The 27,406-nt window shown below is 37.9% G+C and overlaps 1 protein-coding gene and 1 pseudogene across 2 annotated transcripts; both read left to right on the top strand.

The window, feature by feature from the left end:
* Positions 1–3,653: 3,653 nt before the first annotated feature.
* On the top strand, positions 3,654–26,552 carry LOC107642624 (Cytochrome c oxidase, subunit Vib family protein). The gene is made up of 4 exons (XM_016346032.3): positions 3,654–3,983; positions 4,138–4,214; positions 26,073–26,154; positions 26,318–26,552. Exons 1-4 carry the CDS (start codon positions 3,813–3,815, stop codon positions 26,369–26,371), a joined length of 384 nt encoding a protein of 127 aa, XP_016201518.1. The 5' UTR covers positions 3,654–3,812; the 3' UTR covers positions 26,372–26,552.
* On the top strand, positions 13,645–16,329 carry LOC148563259 (serine/threonine-protein phosphatase 7 long form homolog; annotated as a pseudogene). Its single transcript, XR_015883548.1, has 3 exons — positions 13,645–14,511; positions 14,629–14,716; positions 14,809–16,329. The product of XR_015883548.1 is annotated as a serine/threonine-protein phosphatase 7 long form homolog (transcript).
* Positions 26,553–27,406: the final 854 nt, after the last annotated feature.

Genomic DNA, 27,406 nt, shown 5'->3' with positions numbered 1-27,406 from the left:
CTTTTTTTTTGTATTCTTTTAATACTCTTTTTATAATTTTAACATTCATTTTCAACTGAATCTTTTTATTTCATCACTAAAGCCTCTAAATTAATATATACGGTAGAATTGGCACCCGAAATTACATTTGACTAGAAAAAACACGAACAAAAAAATGTGACAACTACAAAATATAAATAGTGAAATTATATGTATATGATTTAGTCTCTTTAGTTACACTATCATATGCTTTTTATACAAGTAAGGAACATAACTGTGATTATAAGGAATCAAAGTGAAGGTTAGCTAGAAGACAAATTAAGTTAATAAGAAGTTAGTTGGAGTTAGTTTTAGCTTAGTTGGCATCACATATGCTGTACATGTATTCAGTTAGAGTTAATTAGATATAGAAACTTCACCCTTAGATCATAGTGTATATATATATTGTTTATAGCAAATGAAATCAATGCGTTTTACCATTCAACCTTTTCAAGAATAGAGTTTCCACAACAACCACACTAAAAAATTATTGTTAAATCAAAAAAGGAAAATGAGCTGATTTGACTAATTTTAAAAAAACACATGATTCAGAGAGATGATAGGGTTTAAAAATCATATAAAGTAAGAAAATCGTACATTATTAACAACATCTAAAATCAAATAGGTTAATAGTTAAATTCGTTCTTGAAAGGTCATTTATTTTTTAAATTATTCCTCAAAAAATTTTTTTAGTCATTTTAGTCCTTAAAAAATAAAATGTAAGTTAAATTAGTTCTTCCGCTAGTTAGATGATGACGTGGTAAGTTAACGTCACGTGTCATAAGATGATTGGTTGACGTGTCAAGTCAGTGACACCTAACACGCCACGTATTACTTGACATATAAAATAGTTATTTATAATTAAAATAGTCCCTGAAAGTCTAAATGTAAGTCATATTCATCCCTAAAATTTTAAAAATTAATCAAATTAGTCCTTATATAATTTTTTTATTTTTTGTTCATAATATTAAGTTTGAAATATTTTTTACATTATTAATTTTAATATTATTTTTAAACCTTAATAAATAAAAAATTCTCATTATATAAAATAAGAAAAATAATTAAATTATTATAAAGTTATTTTGTCATTTGTATTTTAAAATTTTATATTTTCAAATTATAAGTTTTTATAGTGAATTTTTTTATTTAAACGAGTTTATCAAATTATTGTTGATTATATATTTAAAAATTTAATATTTTAAATCTCACTAAATAATATAATAGTTATTTTAAAATTAAATCTTTTAAATTTTTTAAAATTATAACTTTTAATATTGTTTAATTTATATGGTACAACTCAAAAATTAAAAAATGGATTTATGGGATTACTTGTTAAATCTTAATATTTTAATATGTATTTTTTAAAATAACTACTATATTTATTCAGTGAGATGAAAAAGATTAAAATATTTAAAATAATTACTATATTTATTTAGTAAAATTCAAAATATTAAAATTTTTAGTATATAACAAGTACATAACTAGTTTTAATATTTTAAATTTTACTAAATAAATATAGTAGTTATTTTAAATGTTTTAATCTTTTAAATCTCACTAAATAAAAAAGTAGTTATTTTAAAAAAAATAAAATTAAAATATTAAGATTCAATAAGTGATCCTACAAATCGGTCTTTCAATTATTGAGTTCTACCATATTAATTAAACAATAATAAAAATTATATTTTAAAAATTTTAAAAGATTTAAATTTTAAAATAACTACTATATTATTTAGTGAGATTTAAAATATTAAATGTTTAAATATATAATCAACAATAATTTGACAAATTTGTTTAAATAAAAAAATTTCACTATAAAAAGTTTATAATTTAAAAATATAAAATTTTAAAATACAAATGACAAAATAAATTTATAATAATTTAATTATTTTTATTATTTTATGTAAAGAGAATTTTGTTTATTAAGGTCTAAAAAATAATGTTAAAAATAGTACTATCAAAAAATATTTTAAATTTAATATTATGAAAAAAATTAAAAAAATTATATAAGGACTAATTTGATTAATTTTTAAAATTTTAGGGATGAAAATGACTTACGTCTAGACTTTCAGGGACTATTTTTATTATAAGTAACTTTTTTACATGTCAAGTGACATGTCAACCAATCATTTTGTGACACGTGGCATTAACCTACCACGTCATCATGCCACGTGGTACTTAACGTGACATGCCATCATCTAACTAACGGAAGAACCAATTTGACTTATGTTTTATCTTTCAAGGACTAATATGACTAAAAAAAATTTTTAAGAACTAATTTGAAGAATGAGTAATCTTTCAGGGACGAATTTAATTATTAACCCAAAATTAAATTATTAGCATACTTTATTAATTTTTCATGGCAACACTCTCGGAAGGAGGGAGAAGAAACCAACAATTGGGAAATTGAAAAAGCCTGCACCCTGATAAATCGAATTTACCTTAGATTAGAGTTTAAATTTGTAAAAAGTATAAACTGCATAAAAATATTTTGAGAGGGACAGAGAGAAACACCAAATTAAGTGTGGAATTTAGAAGTGAAAATCGTTCGATTTCGTTACGGTGATCATTGGGTCTGTGGTAATCGAGAGAATTCATCTCAATTTGGCCACAAACAAATAAAACCGTCGAAAAGCTCCACAAAATTTGGCCACGGAGATGCAAAACGTTGCAAATGGTTACCACAATCATATAGATTTGTCACTGTTTTTCGTTCGTGGGTATCTTTTCGTTGGTAACGCCCGTATTTCTGGTAGTGAATGAACACCGAACAACAAATAAAGTAAACAATACCAACAACCAGTAACAATGAACCAATGATTATTGAACAAAAATTAGTCAAATTACATACCTGACTCGGTGGCTCGGGCTCTATATCTAACTTAAATCGGTGGCTGGATGGCTCTTGGTGAGTGGGTGGTGCTGCAGGTGGCCAGAAACGGTGCTGTGGGTGGTGCCGGGAGGTGGTGCACTGCTGGCTACTGGATGGTGTTTGGTGGTGTAGTGTCGACGACCGCGAGGGTGGTGCTGGCTGGGGTTGGGTGGTGCTGTCCGCAAGGAGGTCTTGGGAGGAAAGGTTCGGCGGTGCTGGGAGAAAGGTTTTAGCAGCGCTGCGAGGTGGTGGGAGGAGGGTTTCGCCAGCGTTGGAAGGTGCTGCAAGAAGGTGGGTTCGCCACCGACCTCGAGACTCCAATGCAAAGAGAGACTGAGCAAAGAGAGCGGCTAGGTTACATTTGGAGTATGGGGTTAATTTTTTAGGATTTTTTTAACATATCGATTCGATTCGATTTGATTGAAATTTTTATTGTCAGAATTAAAAACCGAACCGAACCACAATAAAAATAGCAAAATATGTTTTCGATTTTCAATTTTTTTTATTTGGTTGATCAATTTAATTCGGTTCAAATCGGTTTTAACATCTTTATTATACTCTTAAATATAAATTAAATAATATTATTGACAGCACAGTGCAAACTCGTAGGTACTAGCCCATTAATTTATTGGATCGGATCCAGGAAATTCAACTATTCATAGTGTTTCCTATTGCCAAAAAATGCTTTATTATCTTTTTCCATACTATCTAGTATCTTTCTCCAAAGGAAGTGAGAAGGAATAAAAAAAGAGACGTTGATGTGCTTCAGAACGGTGACACTTGTAACGCCGAAAGCTAGGTGTCTTGCAGCGTGGCATTACTACACTACTCTATCAACACCCATTCATTCACCTACAAATTAAACCAAAAAACAAAGAAAAACAAACGCAGTTGCAAAGGCATATACAGAAATAAAGAATCGTTAATGTCGACGGCAGGAACACCGTTGGATCCGCATGATAAGATGAGGGCTAGGGACGTGAGCAAAGTGGCGCGTGGCGAGCAAGCTCCGAGGCCCCCTCACGAATTCGGCACCGTTTCTCCACCTCCTCCTCCTTCTTCCACGGGTTACATCGACGCTAAGAGAAGCAACCAGGTAACTACATTTTAATGCTATATATATTTATCTTACCTACCTTATTATGATGAATTAGTTTGCATGGCAAAACTCATGAAAACCTGAGTTTCTTGCAAGACAAAGTGGATGTTAATTAACCTTGCCCGCTGATTTTGATGCCCTAATGAAACAGGATGAAAATGGTGCCAAAGTAGCAACCACGGATTACCAAACGCGGCACTGTTACGTAAAGTATGTGGAATATCACAGGTAAGTGGAGATGATAATTATTACAACAATGCTAGGAAACTAAAAGGGTACAGTTAAAAGTCAGTTAAATATCTTTGTGTGAATCTAAAATCTCTACGTAAATAGTCTTTATGTTAGGCATTAGGATGTTTTTTTTTTTTTTTCTAAATTAGATGGTTTTAAATTAGCGACCAAAAGAAATAGAGGGTGAAGAATCATACTTGATTTCTGCTCCGTGATACCAGGAGCATTTTTTGGAACATATTACTTAAAAGCTGATTTTAATAAAACAGGAATTAATATATAACAAATACTGTAAATAAAAAAAATTTAAACTAATTAAGATAATTATAAATTAATTATGTTATTTATTTTTTTACTGGCACTTTTTGGTTCTATATATTTTTTACTTATTATTTATAAAGTATTGGGTTTACCGTTAATTTTTTTTAAGAACGAAGGGTGAAGGGTGAAGTAATTAAAAGAGTTTTCTTTCGTTCACCAAAAAAAAAAAGAGTTTTCTTTCTTATTAATTATCTTTTTCATTATAATTAAGTGATTTTATTTTTCTTCAAATTAACTAAAAGAGTAAATGGGTAGATGGACACAGAAAGATTTTTGTGCACATAATAAAATTAAAATTCCAATTTACATATTAAAGATGTCTAACCAGACAAAATTAATCTGTTGTTTTCGTTAAAGTTTAGTATATAGGTCATTAAAACGGTGAGTTAGCATTTTTTAACATTATCATTGTATAGGGTATCTTAGGTGAAAAATAACAATTTTATTTATTTTAAAATCAACAAAATATTGTTATTAAAAGATAGAGCATCATTTTTTTAAAAGATAGAAGAGTATCAATTTTTAGTAAAATTTCAAATAACTATTTTTATCTATAACTTAATTATTAATTTTTTAAAGTCACTAATTTCAGCTCTCATCCTAGTTGATTCATCGTCAATCTCACAGTTATATCATCTGAATCCATCTCCTGACTCAAAACAACATTTTGTCTTTCAGAAAATAAATGTTACAATAAATTAGCATCTAAAATTGTTTTATCTCTATATTTATTTTCGACTCATCAAACCAAATGAAATATTCACATATCAATTTAGGTTTTTTTTTTTAATTATTTAAGATGAACAGAACAAGACATAAATAATATAACAAGACATAAATAATATAAAAGAAGACTTTCAATAAAGGAGAATTCTATGGTGCTTACAGCAAAAATAAGTATGATATACTGACCTTACGTGTCAATCAGTGAGGATTGAAAGCAATTTTGTTTTTAAAATGAAAAAAATTAAATTAAAAGAAAACGTTCTATTATAAGTACGTTACAATCATATATCACGTCAATCTGTAACATTTCAATCTTATTGGAATTGATGCATTTATGGCTCCATTATAAAATAAAAAATAGGATAAATTATTCGTTATATTTGAGTAAAAATTGAAATTAAAATAATTTTATTTATAAAATATATATTAACTTAATATTTATTAAAATATTTAATTTTTTTAATTTTTATAATTTTATTAAATTTATAATTAAATTATTATAATTTTTTAATTAAATTTTTATATTATTTTTAATTTTTAAATAAGTTTTTACTAATTAAAAAATATTAAAATTAATAGAATAATTTTTTACAATGCAAGTATATTAAAATTAATAGAATAATTTTTTACAATGCAAGTTAAAAATATCCGCAATTAAAAATTTATTAAGCTTTGAACACATATTTTAAAAAAAATATATTCTATTAATTTTTATATTTTTGACACGAAAAAAATAACTTAAAAAAAATAACTAATATTACATAAATTAATAAATTTCTCCTAAATAATATATTTTAATAAATAAAATATTTAATTTATTTATTTAAAAAAATATTTCCAGAATTTGTATTATTATGATACATTATTATTTTAATTAAAATAAAATAAAATTCATTAAAAGTTATATTAATATGATAAAATTATTAAAATAATGTAATAAATAATTTTTTTATTGAAAAAATTCTGCATATAGACGTAATAGTTAGTTTCTTTAGGAGACATATTTTAGAATTTGAAATTTTTTGTTATAATTTAATATTTTTTCTTTTTCATTTAAAAAAATTTGGTCTCAAATTAAAAATTTTACAAGTTGACGTCATGTATGTCTAACTGACATTCTTAAAACATTTTTCTTTAATTTAATTTTTTTTTTATTTTAAAAAAATTACGTGACTGACACCTAAGATCAATATAGCATGCTTATTTGTGTGATAAGCACCGTAGAACTTCCCTTCAATAAATACAGTTTGAAACCAAATTGCAGACGCGTAGTCTTATACAAAGGACGATGTTTTACCGTTGGTGATTTTAATAGGACTACAAAGGACGATGTTTTACCGTGATGTTTTACCGTTGGTGATTTTAATAGGACTACAAAGGACGATGTTTTACCGTTGGTGATTTTAATAAGGGTTATGATAGGTAACCAATAATTTTTTTGAGGGCAAAAAACCATAATAAGCCAATGTCAGGTCGAATTTACGTATATAAGCTAAAATCAAAATCGTTTCAGTAATGAACCAAAGCATATATTAATATAAATCGAACCAGAGTGGTTCGAATTGCATTCAGTAATAATTCGAACCAAAACAGTTCGAATTACAAATATAGAGATCTAAATAAATCGAACCAAGCTGGTTCGAACTAGCAACGCACGTAATTCGAATCAAGTTGGTTCGAATTATGGAGAGAGAGAAGCTGCACCAAGTAATTCAAACCAAACTGGTTCGAATTATAGAGAGAGAAGCTGCACCGAGTAATTCGAACCAGGCTGGTTTGAATTACACAACCCCTAATTCGATGAAGGCTGGTTCGAATTAGTGGGAGACAAAGCAGTATATATATCGTTGTAAACGTGAGTTGCTCTCATTAGAGGGTGTAAGATGGCTAGTGAGGAGAGTTTTGTTGTTTTGGTTCACTACAGAGGATCCATTAAGAGGAAAATTCGTTCTGGTGTAAAGTTCACAGATAAGGATCTTATCTGTATTGTCGTGAGTCTTACGACGAGCTATGATGACCTTGTTAGATCTGTGCTGATGAAGCTTGGTCTGGAAGGTGCGAAGCGGGTTAAGAAGTTTTTCTATCGCATTCCAATCACGGTCCTCCAGGATACCGTGAAGTATGATTGTTTCACGATTGGTAGTGATGAGGACTTGCAAGTTATGTTTTTTTGTCGGCGGCAGTTTTCGGAGGTGAGGACACCAGAATTGTTGGCAAAGCTGGTTGATGTGGTATCCAGCTCAGGGGGTTCGAACCGGAATACCACCACTTTAGCCACGGCAGCCGGTTCTAGTTCCAGGCCTGCCGTTGCTTCTTCTTCCGTCCCTGTGTACGAGCCAGCGGTCCAACCTGTCGCCTCCCCGTCTTTTGCTGTGGATCTGAATGACAGAGTAGGCAACGAGGTAGGATCATTTGATATTCTGTCGAACGCTTTAGAAGGCGTTGCACCGCTTGGCGTTGGAGACGGATTGTTGGGTGATGCAGAGGATGATGACGTCGAGCCGGATATGATTGATGATGACAGCGGCGATCATATTGGAGCGAGTGAGCCTGCATTGGCGGTAGGTGGTTCTAGCTCTGGCACACAGCAGTATCCACCACATTTTTTCTCTTTGGACTTGGATGCCATGAGGCAGGAGGGGGTTTCTGGAAACTCTGTTGGATTCGGAGCTAGAGATGCGGAAGGGACTACTGGTCTGACAGAGTTCCAGGTTGGTCAGCAATTTCAGGATAAAGATGAGGCCCTGTTAAGTGTGAAGACTTACAGCATCCGGCGAGGGGTACAGTACAAGGTAGTAGAGTTTGATTATCGCCGGTATGTGGGCAAGTGTTCTGAGTTTGGGAATGAGTGCACATGGTTGATTCGACTGAGTCTCCGGCAGCGCAAGGGCATTTGGGAGGTCAAACGGTACAATGGACCTCACACTTGCCTTGCCACCTCCATCTCGAATGACCACAGGAGTTTGGATTATCATGTGATATCGGCGTTCATTATGCCAATGGTTAGGGCTGATGCATCCGTCAGCATCAAGGTGCTCCTAAATGCCACGGCAGCACACCTTGGGTTTAGGCCGACTTACAGGAGGGTCTAGATGGCGAAGCAGAAGGCAATTGCCCTCATCTACGGTGACTGGGATAAGTCATACAACGAGCTCCCCAGGTGGGTGTTGGGAGTTCAGTTGACGATGTCTGGTACTGTTGCAGTCCTACGGACGAGCCCCGTTCGAGTTGGTGGACAAGTAGACGAGTCTCAAGCTTATTTTCACAGACTTTTCTAGATGTTTCCACCGTGCATCGAGGCATTCCGTCATTGCAAGCCGCTAGTTAGCATTGACGGCACCCATCTGTACGGCAAGTACGGGGGAACGTTGCTCATCGCGATTGCACAGGACGGGAACTCCAACATTTTACCTGTTGCATTCGCACTAGTAGAGGGTGAGAATGCAGAGTCTTGGACATTCTTTCTCTCCCACCTTCGACAGCACGTGACACCGCAGTTGGGTCTACTGGTTATATCGGACAGGCACAACGGCATCAAGGCTGCGCTTGAGGCTCCTGACGGAGGTTGGTTACCTCCATCTGCATACCGTGCATTCAGCATTCGACACGTAGCGGCTAATTTTGCCCTTACCTTCAAGGGCAAAGATGCACGGAGGCTTCTAGTGAATGCCGCGTATGCCAAGACCGAGGTCGAGTTTGATTACTGGTTTGATATTTTGCGGTCTGAAGACCTGGGCGATGTGTGAGTGGGCGAACCGGATTGATTATTCCTTGTGGACTCAGCATCGTGATGAGGGGCGGAGATTCGGTAACATGACGACGAATATCTCCGAGTGTGTGAACTCAATCCTCAAGGGTGTCAGAAACCTCCCTGTATGCTCCCTGGTGAAGGCAACATATGGAAGGCTTGCGGAACTCTTTATTCGCAAGGGGAGAGAGGCTGAGGCCCAGATGGGAACCGGACAACAATTCAGTCAGCACTTGGTGAAGTGTATTGAGGCCAACTTGAAGATGGCCAGGTGCTTCACCGTGACTTTGTATGACCGGGATAACTCCGAGTTCACCGTAACAGAGACCACTCCGACTGGTTCTTTCTCATTGGGTAGCTACAGAGTATCGCTTGCCTCTCAGACATGTGACTGCGGGTACTTCCAGGCGCTTCATTTCCCGTGTCAGCACGCACTTGCTTGTTGTGTCTACTCACGGGTTACCTGGACCTCTTATGTTCACAGCGTGTATCGGATTAGTTCGGTATTCAGTGTGTATCGGATGAGATTCACACCTCCGATCCCGGAGGGTTTCTGGCCACCATACGACGGGCCCACTGTGATACCGGACCCTGACAAGAGGCGTGCGAGAGAGGGTCATCCGAGGTCCACTAGGATACGGACGAATATGGACGAGGCAGATCTGAACCGGCCAAAGAGGTGTGGTCTCTGTCGCCAACCCGGACACACACGTCAAAGTTGCCCACAGCTAGCTGGATCGTCTCACACAGGGGGCCATTAGTCGCCATGTTCTTAGTCTTGGTACTTAATTTTTTTAAGTTTCGCGTTTCGATGTTTTATTTAAGCACTCATGTAATTTATTGAGCTTTGTGCGTTGTATTGTGGATGCTGCGTTAACTATTGGACCTCTTATGTTTCACTTTGAGTCTTTCTGTAAGTTTGGTGAATGCAATTTTTAATAAATAAATCTGCATATTACATTGTTATCTAATGCGATGACTATGATAGTCAATGATATAACCAACAAACACCCGTTTTCAGAGTGCAACAACATGAACAAACAAACAAAATTAAGTTGGCTAAAATAACAACAAAACTACACACGGCCACCATACATGAATGAAAATGAAAATTCAACATACATGATACATGAATCATCTAAACAGATGCGAGCTCGTAAAGCAACGACGGAGTACCCGTGTCCTTTGACCTCTGCGGATAAGCGGCTCCTCGTCCTCGATCTCATCCTCCTCCTCATCCGGGGCAGGCTGTGCAGGTGGCGTAGAATGGACGGGTGCCGCAGACAGCCCGACAACTGAATGTGATGCAGCGGTGTAGGCGGATGGTGGTGTACCTCCCAACGCAAAATGGTCAGCAACAGATGTCGTAGGAGGCTCGTTCAGATCGACATCTAAAGGTGCCTGTGTACCAGAACTCTGACCACGCCTCCGGGCAGACACGTCCTCCTGCATGATGACAGTAATCTCGTCTCGAAAGTGTGAACCCTCGAAGTCTGCATCAAGCGTATCTGCGGCAAGAAAGTCTGCCCACTGTGATCCTGGACTAACCCATGGGGTACTCTCCTGAAGAGCCTGGTCATGGCCTGGTACACCAACGAAGTAATCTCCAAAAGGCCCCGCTCCAAGTCCAGCGTCACCAGTGTCAGCCCCGTCACTCATACCTGACCCATACCACTTACCTTCATGTCCGCCATCATAGGTACTACCACCAGCAACTGCAACAGCCACTGCACCATCCCCCCCCACGGGCCCATGCTGATCGTCGTCATCGTTGTCATTGGTCAGGACCGGGGTGGTCCGCCGCAGCACGCCCTCTCTGTCTCCCTCCCTATCGTCGTCCGCCTCCAGCGGGACCGGCATCATCATCCTCCTGCATAGCCTGATCAAGCCACCTCCAGTCACGCTGGCTATGTCGTGTCCCCACACGAGCTCTCCGTTCAATCCGACGTCAGTCCGGCACGTCCTCAACAGGATCCATGTCAGGAACTCTACCAGCACCTCGCTGTGAGGCCTCAACTGGAATAGGAACGGCTCTCGGATCCCCAAGTGCATTTCCGGAGACAGAAACCTCTTTCCATGCTGACTCCACCACTCGAGGAACTCATGCGACGGTCCAGGGTCGGCAACAACATCGAACCTCAGCACGGTCTCCACACGAGAGTCCCAATAGAGATGCCACTTCTGCAAATGGTACGGGAATCATCGATCACCGCCTCTGCCGTCCTTCCACATCAGAAAGTCGATGTTCAGGGCGGGATTCGGACGTGGCTGCACCCTTCCGAACTGTGGAAGAACCCTATCTATCTGATGCCACTCTATGACGGCAAAGTAGATCAGCGACGTCACAGACCGCCACAACGCCATATGCCGAGGCTCCAAAACCTCTGGATGCACAACCTGAAGTACGTCGAGGCTGCTGTACGGCATCCAGATAAACTGCACGGAGAACTCTCCATTGTCAGGGCAACTCATGGACCCAACTCATAAAGTGTGGTTAAATAAAGAAACTTATTAAGTAGCATACTCACCTCCCTGTCCTGTAACCGGTCTATCCGCAGCCTCCACATCTGCACTCTAGGACCCTTCTCGCTACCGGAAGGGTTGTAACCTGACCACCTACATCAAACATGTGTCTTATGGCTACTTAAATGTGTGCTTAGGGTTTGTAATACATTATTAATGAACATGGAGTTATGCATATTAGATTGAAATAGAGAAGGCTGAGTAGAGTACCTCGAGGCCAATGGCCAGCTGAACGTCTCATACCCGGCAGGCCTAAACCGAGGAAATCGCCAGAAGATCCAAGACTGAAGTAGCTGAAGTGGGCTCGCTAACTTGACCACATGTCTGTTCGCCACTCGGCCCATGCACCGGTACAACCATGCCAGTGCTACAGAACCCCAGCTGTAGGTACCTATCTCCTCCAGCCTAGCTATGTAGGGAAGCCATCTGATGTAAATGTGGTTGCCGGACTTGTCCACAAACAGCTGCGTACCCAACAACATCATGATGTACGCATCGGCATATCGCCGCACAGTCTCGTCATCGGCTCCTTCGGGGTACTCACCAAAAGTCTCCTGGAACCAGCTGCAGTTCACTGCGTACTTCTGAACCTGGCTGGGAGGAGGAACCACTCCAAGCAATTCCTCGAACCACACCCAGGCTGGACGGCCACCCTGGATGTATATCTGGAATTCTGATAGGCAACCGCTCACGTAACGCCCGTCCACTGGCAAACCCAACTGGTATGCCACGTCCTGAAGTGTGATCGTGCACTCTCCGAACGGCATATGAAACGTGTGCGTCTCCGGACGTCATCGCTCGACGAATGCACTGACAAGGGCTTCGTCTAACCGGAACCATCTATCATTCAGCCTTGCAAGATGGTATAGTCCGGCCATCTGCAAGTACGGAACGTATCTGTCATCGAGTCGCATGCCCTGCTGCCGCCGCATGCTCCTGATGCATCGCTGAGGCTGCGCATGACATGCACCGCATTGTTAGCATTAAACAACTAACAATAAACCACCAACTAACGTAAAACAGCTAGCATTAAACAACTAACGTAAACCACTAATATAAACCACTAACATAAACTACCAACAGAAACTAACTAAATAAACCACCAACTAAACCACCATCTAACCCGCATCCTAAATCTCTCAACTAAACCACCAGCAATACCACTACGCTTTACCGCTAACATAAATCGCCACTAAAACCAAATGCAAAACTACTAGTCACATATACCGCTAGCACGAAGTTATTTCTGTACTAACCTCGTCGTTGATGATCCCGGTTATATGAGCAACTCCGTCCAAGCGATATAACTGTGCCGGATCGTCTCCCATCAGTAGAGTATTCCGTTCAGGTCTTCGTCGGAGAGAATCTGGGTCGTTTTCTCTAGGATTTGGTGGGGTAGGTGAAATGAAGAGTGGTTCGAATGAGGCTGATTCAAACTCCTTATATAGCCGAATCTTGAGTAATTCGAACCAGGGTGGTTCGAATTACTAATGGAGCAACGAGAAGGGTAATTCGAACCAGCCTGGTTTGAACTACATTTCTTAGTAAATCGAACCAACATAGTTCGAATTAGGATGAGAAAACGTTGAACGTAATTTGAACCGATGTGGTTCGAACTTATATTACACATAATTCGAACAAGGCTAGTTCGAATTATACCAACGATAGCTAACCATGTAATTCGAACCAACCTGGTTCGAATTACCCTTCTCGTTGCTCCATTAGTAATTCGAACCACCCTGGTTCGAATTACTCAATATTCGGCTATATAAGGAGTTCGAATCAGCCTCATTCGAACCATTCTTCATTTCTCCTACCCCACCAAATCCCAGAGAAAACGACCCAGATTCTCTCCGACGAAGACCTTAACGGAATACTCTGCTGATGGGGGACGATCCGGCACGGTTATATCGCTTGGACGGAGTTGCTCATATAGCCGGGGTCATCAACGACGAGGTTAGTACAGAAATAACTTGTTCTAGCGGTATATGTGACTTAGTGGTTTTGCATTTGGTTTTAGTGGCGGTTTATATTAGCGGTAAAGCGTAGTGGTATTGCTGGTGGTTTAGTTGAGACGTTTAGGATGCGGGTTAGATGGTGGTTTAGTTGGTGGTTTATTTAGTTAGTTTTTGTTGGTGGTTTATGTTAGTTGTTTAATGCTAGCTGTTTTACGTTGGTTGGTGGTTTATTGTTAGTTGTTTAATGCTAACAATGCGGTGCATGTCATGCGCAGCCTCAGCGATGCATCAGGAGCATGCGGCGGCAGCAGGGCATGCGACTCGATGACAGATACGTTCCGTACTTGCAGATGGCCGGACTATACCATCTTGCAAGGCTGAACGATAGATGGTTCCGGTTAGATGAGGCCCTTGTCAGTGCATTCATCGAGCGATGGCGTCCGGAGACGCACACGTTTCATATGCCGTTCAGAGAGTGCACGATCACACTTCAGGATGTGGCATACCAGTTGGGTTGGCCAGTGGACAGGCGTTACATAAACGGCTGCCTATCAGAATTCCAGATATACATCCAGGGTGGCCGTCCAGCCTGGGTGTGGTTCGAGGAGTTGCTTGGAGTGGTTCCTTCTCCCAGCCAGGTTCAGAAGTACGCAGTGAACTGCAGCTGGTTTTAGGAGACTTTTGGTGAGTGCCCCGAGGGAGCCGATGACGAGACTGTGCGGTGATATGTCCGTGCGTACATCATCATGTTGTTGGGTACGCAGCTGTTTGCGGACAAGTCCGGCAACCGCATTCACATCAGATGGCTTCCCTACGTAGCTAGGCTAGAGGAGATGGGTACCTACAGCTGGGGTTCTGCAGTACTGGCATGGTTGTACCGGTGCATGTGCCGAGTGGCGAACAGACATGTGGTCAAGTTAGCGGGCCCACTTCAGCTACTTCAGTCTTGGATCTTCTGGCGATTTTCTCGATTTATGCCTGCAGGGTATGAGACGTTCAGCTGGCCATTGGCCTCGAGGTACTCTACTCAGCCTTCTCTATTTCAATCTAATATGCATAACTCCATGTTCATTAATAATGTATTACAAACCCTAAGCCCACATTTAAGTAGCCATAAGACACATGTATGATGCAGGTGGTCAGGTTACAACCCTTCCGGTAGCAAGAAGGGTCCTAGAGTGCAGATGTGGAGGCTGCGAATAGACCGGTTACAGGACAGGGAGGTGAGTACGCTACTTAATAAGTTTCTTTATTTAACCACACTTTATGAGTTGGGTCCATGAGTTGCCCTGACAATGGAGAGTTCTCCGTGCAGTTTATCTATATACCGTACAGCAGCCCCGACGTACTTCAGGTTGTGCATCCAGAGGTTTTGGAGCCTCGGCATATGGCGTTGTGGTGGTCTGTGACGTCGCTGATCTACTTTACCGTCATAGAGTGGCATCAGATAGATAGGGTTCTTCCACAGTTCGGAAGGGTGCAGCCACGTCCGAATCCCACCCTGAGCATCGACTTTCTGAAGTCGAAGGACGGCAGAGGCGGTGATCGATGGTTTCCGTACCATTTACAGAAGTGGCATCTCTATTGGGACTCTCGTGCGGAGACCGTGCTGAGGTTCGATGTTGTTGCCGACCCTGGACCGTCGCATGAGTTCCTCGAGTGGTGGAGTCAGCATGGAAAGAGGTTTCTGTCTCCGGAGATGCACTTGGGGGTTCTGAGAGCCGTTCCTATTCCAGTTGAGGCCTCACAGCGGGGTGCTGGTAGAGTTCCTGACATGGATCCTGTTGAGGACGTGCCGGACCGACATCGGGTTGAGCGGAGAGCTCGTGTGGGGACACGACGTAACCAGCGTGACTAGAGGTGGCTTGATCAGGCTATGCAGGAGGATGATGATGCCGGTCCCGCTGGAGGCGGACGACGACAGGGAGGGAGACAAAGAGGGCGTGCTGCGGCGGACCACCCCGGTCCTGACCATGACGACGATGACGACGATCAGCATGGGCCCGTGGGGGGGGGGGATGGTGCAGGGGCTGTTGCAGTTGCTGGTGGTAGTACCCATGATGGCGGTCATGGAGGTGAGTGGTATGGGTCAGGTATGGGTGACGGGGCTGACACTGGTGACGCTGGACTTGGAGTGGGGCTTTTTGGAGATTACTTCGTTGGTGTACCAGGCCATGACTAGGCTCTTCAGGAGAGTACCCCATGGGTTAGTCCGGGATCACAGTGGGCAGACTTTCTTGCCGCAGATACGCTTGATGCGGACTTCGGGGGTTCACACTTTCTAGACGAGATTACTGTCATCATGTAGGAGGACGTGTCTGCCCGGAGGCATGGTCAGAGTTCCGGCACACAGGCACCTTTAGATGTTGATCTCAACGAGCCTCCTACGACATCTGTTGCTGACCATTTTGCGTTGGGAGGTACACCACCATCCGCCTACACCGCTGCATCGCATTCATTTGCCGGGCCGTCTGCGGCACCCGTCCATTCTACGCCACCTGCATAGCCTGCCCCGGATGAGGAGGAGGATGAGATCGAGGACGAGGAGCCGCTTATCCGCAGAGGCCATAGGACATGGGTATCCCGTCGTTGCATTACGGGCTCGCATCTGTTTAGATGATTCATGTATCATGTATGTTGGATTTTCATTTTCATTCATGTATGGTGGCCGTGTGTAGTTTTGTTGTTATTTTATCCAACTTAATTTTTTTTGTTTGTTCATGTTGTTGCACTCTGAAAACGGGTGTTTGTTGGTTAAATCATTGACTATCATAGTCATCGCATTAGATAACAATGTAATATGTAGATTTATTTATTAAAATTTGCATTCACCAAACTTACAGAAAGACTCAAAGTGAAACATAAGAGGTCCAATAGTTAACGCAGCATCCACAATACAACGCACAAAGCTCAATAAATTACATGAGTGCTTAAATAAAACATCGAAACGCGAAACTTAAAAAAATTAAGTACCAAGACTAAGAACATGGCGACTAATGGCCCCCTGTGTGAGACGATCCAGCTAGCTGTGGGCAACTTCGACGTGTGTGTCCGGGTTGGCGACAGAGACCACACCTCTTTGGCCGGTTCGGATATGCCTCGTCCATATTCGTCCGTATCCTAGTGGACCTCGGACGACCCTCTCTCGCACGCCTCTTGTCAGGGGTCCGGTATCACAGTGGACCCGTCGTATGGTGGCCAGAAACCCTCTGGGATCGGAGGTGTGAATCCCATCCGATACACACTGAATACCGAACTAATCCGATACACGCTGTGAACATAAGAGGTCCAGGTAACCCGTGAGTAGGCACAACAAGCAAGTGCGTAATGACACGGGAAATGAAGCGCCTGGAAGTACCCGCAGTCACATGTCCGAGAGGCAAGCGATACTCTGTAGCTACCCAATGAGAAAGAACCAGTCGGAGTGGTCTCTGCTACGGTGATCTCGGAGTTATCCCGGTCATACAAAGTCACCGTGAAGCACCTGGCCATCTTCAAGTTGGCCTCAATACACTTCACCAAGTGCTGACTGAATTGTTGTCCGGTTCCCATCTGGGCCTCAGCCTCTCTCCCCTTGCGAACAAAGAGTTCCGCAAGCCTTCCATATGTTGCCTTCACCAGGGAGCATACAGGGAGGTTTCTGACACCCTTGAGGATTGAGTTCACACACTCGGAGATATTCGTCGTCATGTGACCGAATCTCCGCCCCTCATCACGATGCTGAGTCCACAAGGAATAATCAATCCGGTTCGCCCACTCACACATCGCCGGGTCTTCAGACCGCAAAATATCAAACCAGTAATCAAACTCGACCTCGGTCTTGGCATACGCGGCATTCACTAGAAGCCTCCGTGCATCTTTTCCCTTGTAGGCAAGGGCAAAATTAGCCGCTACGTGTCGAATGCAGAATGCACGGTATGCAGATGGAGGTAACCAACCTCCGTCAGGAGCCTCAAGCGCAGCCTTGATGCCGTTGTACCTGTCCGATATAACCAGTAGACCCGGCTGCGGTGTCACGTGCTGTCGAAGGTGGGAGAGAAAGAATGTCGAAGACTCTGCATTCTCACCCTCTACTAGTGCGAATGCAACAGGTAGAATGTTGGAGTTTCCGTCCTGTGCAATCGCGATGAGCAACGTTCCCCCGTACTTGCCGTACAGATGGGTGCCGTCAATGCTAACTAGCGGCTTGCAATGACGGAATGCCTCGATGCACGGTGGAAACGTCCAGAAAAGTCTGTGAAAATAAGCTTGAGACTCGTCTACTTGTCCACCAACTCGAACGGGGCTTGTCTGTATGGCTGCAACAGTACCAGGCATCGTCAACTGGACTCCCAACACCCACCTGGGGAGCTCGTTGTATGACTCATCTCAGTCACCGTAGATGAGGGCAATTGCCTTCTGCTTCGCCATCTAGACCCTCCTGTAAGTCGGCCTAAACCCAAAGTGTGCTGCCGTGGCATTTACGAGCACCTTGATGCTGACGGATGCATCAGCCCTAACCATTGGCATAATGAACGCCGATATCACATGATAATCCAAACTCCTGTGGTCACTCGAGATGGAGGTGGCAAGGCAAGTGTGAGGTCCATTGTACCGTTTGACCTCCCAAATGTCCTTGCGCTGCCGGAGACTCAGTCGAATCAACCATGTGCACCCATTTCCAAACTCAGAACACTTGCCCACATACCGGCGATAATCAGACTCCACTACCTTGTACTGTACCCCTCGCCGGATGCTGTAAGTCTTCACACTTAACAGGGCCTCATCTTTATCCTGAAATTGCTGACCAACCTGGAACTCTGTCAGACCAGTAGTCCCTTCCGCATCTCTAGCTCCGAATCCAACAGAGTGCCCAGAAACCCCCTCCTGCCTCATGGCATCCAAGTCCAAAGAGAAAAAATGTGGTGGATACTGCTGTGTGCCTGAGCTAGAACCACCTACCGCCAATGCAGGCTCACTCGCTCCAATATGATCGCCGCTGTCACCATCAATCATATCCGGCTCGACGTCATCATCCTCTGCATCACCCAACAATCCGTCTCCAACGCCAAGCGGTGCAACGCCTTCTAAAGCGTTCGGCAGAATATCAAATGATCCTACCTCATTGCCTACTCTGTCATTCAGATCCACAGCAAAAGACGGGGAGGCGACAGGTTGGACCGCTGGCTCGTACACAGGGACGGAGGAAGAAGCAACGGCAGGCCTGGAACTAGAACCGACTGCCGTGGCTAAAGTGGTGGTATTCCGGTTCGAACCCCCTGAGTTGGATACCACATCAACCAGCTTTGCCAACAATTCTGGTGTCCTCACCTCCAGAAACTGCCGCCGACAAAGAAACATGACTTGCAAGTCCTCATCACTACCAATCGTGAAACAATCATACTTCACGGTATCCTGGAGGACCATGATTGGAATGCGATAGAAAAACTTCTTAACCCGCTTCGCACCTTCCAGACCAAGCTTCATCAGCACAGATCTAACAAGGTCATCATAGCTCGTCGTAGGACTCACGACAATACAGAGAGGATCCTTATCTGTGAACTTCACACCGGAACGAGTTTTCCTCTTAATGGATCCTCTGTGGTGAACCAAAACAACAAAACTCTCCTCACTAGCCATCTTACACCCTCTAATGAGAGCAACTCACGTTTACAACGATATATATACTGCTCTGTCGCCCACTAATTCGAACCAGCCTTCATCGAATTAGGGGTTGTGTAATTCGAACCAGCCTGGTTCGAATTACTCGGTGCAGCTTCTCTCTCTATAATTCGAACCAGTTTGGTTCGAATTACTTGGTGCAGCTTCTCTCTCCATAATTCGAACCAGCTTGGTTCGAATTACGTGCGTTGCTAGTTCGAACCAGCTTGGTTCGATTTATTTAGATCTCTGTATTTGTAATTCGAACTGCTTTGGTTCGAATTATTACTGAATGTAGTTCGAACCACTCTGGTTCGATTTATATTAATATATGCTTTGGCTCATTACTGAAACGATTTTGATTTTGGCTTATATACGTAAATTCGACCTGACATTGGCTTATTATGGTTTTTTGCCCTAAATTAAAACATACTACACCTTTAAACTACCCACCTAAATCTTAATATTAGAATAAATATTCGTACACCTAATAAAATGAACATCCAATATATTTATTGTTCATATTGTTTAGTATTTTCATTGTTTACCTCAATATCATGGTAGTGTTTGTCATCATTAAAAGTTTTTTTTTTTTTTTTACAGTTTTGGGGGTAAAACACATTAATAAACTATTTTAATTTTAAAATTATTTTAATGTCCTATTTTAATTTTCGTTACAAGTCTAAATAATTTTATGTAAATCGAATTAATTTTAATTCTATTTAGCACATGTATACTAGTATTTTAATCTATAATTATATTACGAGAATATAATTTTTTTAAAATTATGTCGGTTTTGTCCTCACATTATAGATTATGACACATAAGATTTATAGAATCAAACTGCTTTTACAAAAAGATTATATGGGATAAAAGTCTTCGTCGGCTAGAAGATCAGGATTTCTGTAGATGAAAAATTAAATAATAAGATTTTTAGTTATTATTTTCATGTGAAATAGTTTAATTTATTGCTAATAATTAATTTTAATAGTCGATATCTAAAATTTGAAATGATTTAATTTGTATACTTTTGATTAGGTGTTAAGTTTGTTGTACAAATAGAAATAATTAGGTGTTAAGTCTGTTGCACGAATAGAAATAATTAATTTTTATCCTTGTTATTTAAAAATAATATTTTTTTCTATATGTATATAAAAATATAATTAGATATTAACATAAAAATAATAATATTGATAGTTATAAAATTAACTAAAAATTAATTTTTTTAAAAATAATTGAATATAATCTTGATTTTAACTTTAAATTATAACATTAGTATTCTCTCCAAATTATATTTAATAAATATTTGAAAGAAGAGAAATGAAAATATAGATTAGAAGAATAAGTGAAAATTTAAAACTAAATGAAAAAATTAAAAAATTTTAAAAAATATGTATATAATAATAATATTTTTTATTTGAATTATATTATTTTGTTAATTTTATTTTTTATAAAACAAAAAGATAGAAAAAATAGAGAATGAGTGAAAAGAGAGAAAGATAAAGATGAAAGATTGAGAGTGAGAGTTTGTTAATTTAAAAAAAATATATTTTAATTATAATAAAAAAATATCGGGCAATATATTTTGATTTTTTAAATTACTAATATAAAATATAAATTATAGGGCGAATGACTAAAATAAAACGTTTGGACTTTAAATTTATTGAAACACAATTTTTGCATATTGCATACGCAAATATAATTTTTCACTAAATTATATAAACTGCGAGAGGAGTCCTACGAATTCCAAATGAACATAAACTGCTACACTCCTCTAGCAGTTTATGTTGATATGCAAAATTGCTAGAAACTGTGGCAGGGGTCTCGCGGTTTTTGTGTATTTAGTCAAACGTGCATAAACCGTGACAGGGGTCCAGCAGTTTATGTTTGCACTAAAAATGCCTATATATACCTGCCTATATATACCAACCAGGAGGGAGTGGTGTGATAATAAAAGGTCATTTTCACACCTTCACAAATTAATAGTGAGGAGAGTTTTTTTATTCTAGTCCATTGCTCTGAAAAAAAAAATAAAAAAGTAAAAGGCACGGTGTTAAGTTTATTGATAAAGAATTGGTGAGTGTTTTTATCCGGTCAACAAATACTCTGTCAGAGCTAAAGATGAGTATATTGCAAAAGGCAGGGTTGTGTCTTGTGTGGGGCTAAGTGGGTGAAGAAGGTTTCTACAAGATTCCGATTGCGGTTGTGTCAACTGGTGTGCAGTATGAAACATTTGTGATAGGGTCGGACAAAGACATGCAAGTTTTGTTTTATTGTCGGCGCAGTTTTCCGGAAGTGATAATACACGATCTGTATGTCAAGTTGGAAGATGGTGTCGATGGTTCCGGGGCATCAACGTTGATTCCTTAATCGACGACGGTGGGGTGCTTCTACCTCGATGCCTATCGCTGCATTTGGTTGTCTGTTGGCTGAACTTTCATCTGTTCTAGCTGGGTTAGCTAGTTCACCTGATTTGATTTTCAGTCTTTTAGGTGACGGTGAACCAGATCGGGTTGAAAATGCGATGCAAGAGGATGATTCGGACGATGAGCCAAATTATATATTGAGGGACAGTGACGAGGATACTCCTAGGAATCCACCAGCACGTCAGGGGCCATCCAGTTCTGGGTCCCACCAACACTCGCCCCATTTTTCGACGTTGAACTTGGAAGCCGTCGGCTACCAACCGGACATAGATTTCACTTTTGAAGGTCAAGAATTACACGAGGAAAATCCTTCTGGAGAATTTTAGATTAGCCAAGCTTTCCAGACTAGGAGGAAGCTGTGTTGAGTGTTAAGGATTATAGCATCCGTCGTGGAGTTGAGTATCGGGTGATGGAGTCAGATCATCTGAAGTATCATGGGAGATGCAAAAAGTTCGGGAATGGTTGCACGTGGATGATTCGCACCACACTTCGACAACGTAAAGGTAATTGGGAGGTTAGAAGGTACAACGGACCTCACACTTGCTTGGCCACTTCGATTTCGAGCGATCACCGATAGCTCAAGATGAAAACTTGAATCTCTTGCCCGTTGCCTTTGCACTCATGGAAGGAGAGAATGTGGAGTCCTGGGCTTTTTTCTTATCCCACTTGCATCAATATGTGACCCTACAAGAAGGCATTCTAGTGATATCTGACAGCCACAACGGCATTAAGGCGGCACTGGAGGCACCTGATAGTGGTTGGCTACCACCTCATGCATATCGAGCGTTTTGCATTCGACATGTTGCAGCTAATTTTGCCCTCAGTTTCAAGGGTCAGGATGCGAGGCGGCTGCTTGTGAATGCAGCATATGCCAAGATTGAGGCAGAATTTGACTATTGGTTTGATATTATGAGGACTAAGAATCCGGTCATTTGTGATTGGGCAAATTGATTGGAGTACGATAAGTGGATCCAGCACCAGGATGGAGGCAGACGGTTCGGCCACATGATGACGAACATATCCGAGTGTGTTAATTTTGTATTGAAGGAGACGCGAAATCTATCGGTTACTGCATTGGTGAAGTCCACATATGGGAGACTACCAAAGCTTCTAAATGTATCACACAACAAGTAATAAATATCCAACTTTTAAATCCATAAGTCCTACGATGATAAATTTAAAATAATAAAACTTAAATATAAGATTCAAATCTTTAATTTAAAATAATCAAATACTAAACTTATAATTTTAAAATTTAAGAATGTAAATACAACCATTAGATTCTATTTATAAAATTTAATCTTTGAATTTTAAACCCTAAATTTTACTAAAACTATAATATTAGAATTTAAACTTACATATTTAAAAGCTATAAATTTTAACTTAGTTTTCAAATATGATACTTAAACAACCACCCTACAAGTCTTGCAATTTGAATCCTATATCTTAAATACAAGAGGATCATCATTCTACTTAAACATTTGATCCTACCTTTAAATTTTACGTCTTAACTTTGAAATTATAAACTGGTCAATCTTAAATTATATGTTCTAACTACTACATATTGCATAATACATTTTTATATGAAATTCAGTAACTAAAAGAAAACAAACTTACCTCTTCGTTGATGCTGCCGGCAACGTGCGCAACGTTGTTGGGCCGGTAAAGACTGCGTCTGTTCGTCATGGTCCCGGTCCAACAAAATCAGAATGGCCAAATCCTCTAAACGTGAAGAATTTTGTCTTCCTCACCACACTTTCATCTATCTATCTCTAGAATGTCTCTCTCTCTCTAAAAAGATGAAAATGATTCAAATTGAATAATTCGCGACTCCTCTCTCGCGTATTTATATTAAAGCATAAACCGTTGGACCACTAACACGGTTTATGCACATTTCACAAATACACGGAAACTGCAAGACCCATACCGCGATTTCTAGCCATTTTGCATATCAACATAAACCGTTGGAGGGGTGTAGCGGTTTATGTTCATTTGGAATCTGTGGAACCCTCTTGCAGTTTATATAGTTTAGTGAAAAATTGCATTTGCGTATGCAATATGCAAAAGTTGTATTTCGGTAAATTTAAGACCCAAATGATTTATTTTAGTCATTTGTCCTAAATTATAAATTACATATAGAGTAAAAATGGTAGAGAAAAATAGAAAAAGAGCGAGAGATAGATGAGAGAATTTATGATGAGAGTTTAATTTTGGAGAGAAATATTTTCTTTCAATTTTAATAAGAGAATGTCATGTGATACATTTGGTTATTAAATTAGATAATAATATATAAATATATAATAAATTATATATAGACTGAGAAGGCTAGAGAAAAATAGAAAAAATGGAGAAAGGTATATGAGAAAATTTAGGATGGGAGTTTATTAATTTTGGAAGAAGATATTTTCTTTTAAGTTTAATAAGAGTGTCATGTGACACATTTTATTAAATTAGATAGTAATATATAATATAATATATAATACAGCTATATTTTAATTTCAATTTTAATATTTTATTTTTAATTTTAATACAATTAAAGAATATCATGTTGCACATTTGGATTGTCAAATTTGTAATTAGTCATTGAAAATGAAATATAAAAGAAATAGAGTAGTTGAAGGAATGTGAGAGATAGATAAAGGGAGAGGGAGGAGGAGAAAATTCTTTAATTTTGGAGAGAAAAGTTTGATTTCAATTGCAACAAAGGAATGACATGTGGCACATTTTGGTTGTAAAATTAGTAGGAAAGATGGAAGAACTCTTTAATTTTAGAGGGAAAGATTTGATTCCAATTGTAATGAGAAAGCGACATGTGGCACATTTTCGTTGTAAAATTAGTAATATAATGTAAAATATAAAATTAATAGGAAGGAGGGAAGAACTCTTTAATTTTAGAGGGAAAGATTTGATTTCAATTGCAATGAGGAAGTGACATGTGGCACATTTTGGTTGTAAAATTAGGCTTAGTTTGGTAAAGATTTTACTTGACAAAAGTAGTTTATAAAAGTTAACTTTTGAAAGATAGCTTTTTAAAAATGGTAGCATTTATATTTGGTAAACCAAATAAAAATTAGCTTTCAATAAATACAAGCAACATTAATTGTGTTTGGTAAAATAGCTTTTAAAATTTAAAAATACTATAATAGACATAAATGTAAGTATTAAATTTGAAAATTAGTTAACATATGAAATTATATTATACTTTTAAATTTTAAAAAAGCACAAGCTAACTTTGAAAAAACTCTACTTATGTGCTTTCAAAAGTACCCTTTTAAAAGTTGCAAGCACAAACATATGATCTTTTTTATTTACCAAACACAAGATGAGGAGTCTGAACTTTTAAAAAGTACAAGTACCTCTTCGAAAAATTTTATCAAATAATGTAAAATTAGTAGGAAGGTATGATGAACTATTTAATTTTGAAGGAAAAGAATTGATTCCAATTGCAATGAGAGAGTGACATGTGACACATTTTAGTTATAAAATTAGTATTGCAACGAGGGAGCGAATATGACACATTTTGGTTATGAAATTAGTAATGTAATATATAATAGATGTTATCATAGTAGTAAATCAAATTTAGTTGATTCAATTTATTTATTACTAATATAACACATATATGTAAATTTTGAATAACACATATACAGTAAATAGTATCAGATTGATTCGATTTATCACTTATAACAGATTATTGATATTTATAACTTTATCACTTATAACAGATTATTGATATTTATGTTTTAAAGTTATACAGAATAAATAAACAATTAACTTAAAAATAGTTAATTAATTTACAAGTAGTAAATCGAATCAAACATTTTACTATATATATATATTGTATTAATAGTAGTTGATTTGATTTATTACTAGTACAACATATATATGTAAAAGAGTGTAAATCGAATCTAATTTATATAGAATCATTTAGAATATATTTGTAAGAAAAATTAAATAAGACATTAGCGTAATTTTGAGGCTAAAATGGATTATATCCATCAATCCATCAATATCATTTAAGCTATGATCTATTAATGTCATTTAAGCTACTTTCGCGTGAAAGTACTCTTTTAATTTTAAATCTAGACATATTTTCAATTTCTCACCTAGTTACTTCTGAAAAAATTTTGTAAAACTAGAGTTCAATTAATTTAGGACTAAAAAATGATACTATTTTTAATAATATTTTGATTTTAAAATAGGTAAAATTATTATTTTTTACTTCGGATATCTTAAATAGTGATAAAGAGTGCTAACTGCTAACTCACTCTTTTAATAGTTGCGTATGTATTAAATTTAATTAAAATAGTCCCTCTAATGATAGATTAGTTTTATTCATTGTTAGTCATTTTAAGTATATACATTAAAATTTTGATATTATCGTATGTATTTTTGTAACTTCAAACATTTTTTTTATGTATATTTTTGTTTATTTATTCCAGCTAAAATAATTGTTTTGTAACCGAATTTTTTTATAAGTACTTGTATTTTTCTTTTTTATTTTTAACTTAATCAGATGCATTAAGCAAAAGGGCGAAGAGACATCTGAATGCAATAAACTTCGCAATTCTCTTAAGTCCTCATGCCCAACTGAATTGGTGAGCCACAAATTACAATTCAAGTTTTTCTTTAAGTCTTTTAATTTTTCCCTCTTTTAATTTTTCGCATAAAGGAATTCGTAACAAATTTAAACACATTGTAATATAAATTTTTTTTTTAATCTTTTTTCTGAATTTTTTTTATTTATTTGTTTATTTACAGATTGCAGAGTGGGATAAGGAGAGAAGAGAAGGACAGTTTCCTGATGCGTTATAGGCTTGATTGTATTATCTTTTATTTTGGAAAAAATTGGTAAGAATAACGCATGTGAAATACTGAAATCAGACTTTGTATACCTTCTTAAAAAAGATTGTCAGAACAATTTCTTTCTGGCCAATGTTACTATGTAGATGGCAAAAAATATCTATATGTATAGATTTGAGGTGTTGCAATGGGATTGGACTTTGCCTATAATAGTGGGATCCGCATTGATGAACAAATTATTATTGATGAGCCCACCATCTGAATTGTTGCAACGAGAAACAGGATGCATGTAGAAAATCTGAAAATGTTAACCATTTTGCTAATTTTACATCCTTTAAATTAGATAAATTAGATTTAATTAGTATTAATAATTTTTTTGGTGTTCGGCCATAACATTAGTTGAATTCTGGACTTAAACTTGATGTCATACTTTCTATGTCAATATAAATTTTTTTTTTCGTTTAAAAATTATTATTTGTATTGATTTTGTTAAATAAAATTTTATTATATAATATTTTTGCTATTCTTATTTTATATTGTAATTGTTAATATTTACAAAATACTATTACCTTCAAAAAAAAGTTTTGAACAAAATTTTCTAATTACATATATATAATAAAATTAGATTGATTTATTAAAGACAATTTTCTTATAATTTCAAATAATATAAATTTAATTTATCCTGAGTGACAAAAAATAAAATGAGAAGCATTTTACATTATTTTTTTTAAAAAATAATGGTACAAATATACTATGCATTTAAAATATTCTGTTACGTAAATTTTGTGATAGTAAAAAAAAATTTAAAAGATGGTGGAAATAGTCATGCAATAATGTCTATTCCCTCTTTTACATGATTTATTACAATTTTTTTCAATTAAGTGCTAATATATATTTCTATATTAAAAAAATTATTACTATCGTTTTTTAATTTTTTTCTCCACTATTACATCAAATTTATGCACGAAGAAAAAAAATAATTTTATTAAAAAATTTTACCAAATAAAGTTTTAAAGTCATAGTATTTTTTGCTACACAGCATAAATT

Source organism: Arachis ipaensis, chromosome B5 (genome assembly GCF_059453495.1).
Source record: "Arachis ipaensis isolate K30076 ecotype BB chromosome B5, ASM5945349v1, whole genome shotgun sequence".
Classification (NCBI taxonomy): Eukaryota; Viridiplantae; Streptophyta; class Magnoliopsida; order Fabales; family Fabaceae; genus Arachis; species Arachis ipaensis.
The sequence above is the reverse complement of the archived record's forward strand: the minus strand, read 5'-3'. Positions and strand labels throughout refer to the sequence as shown.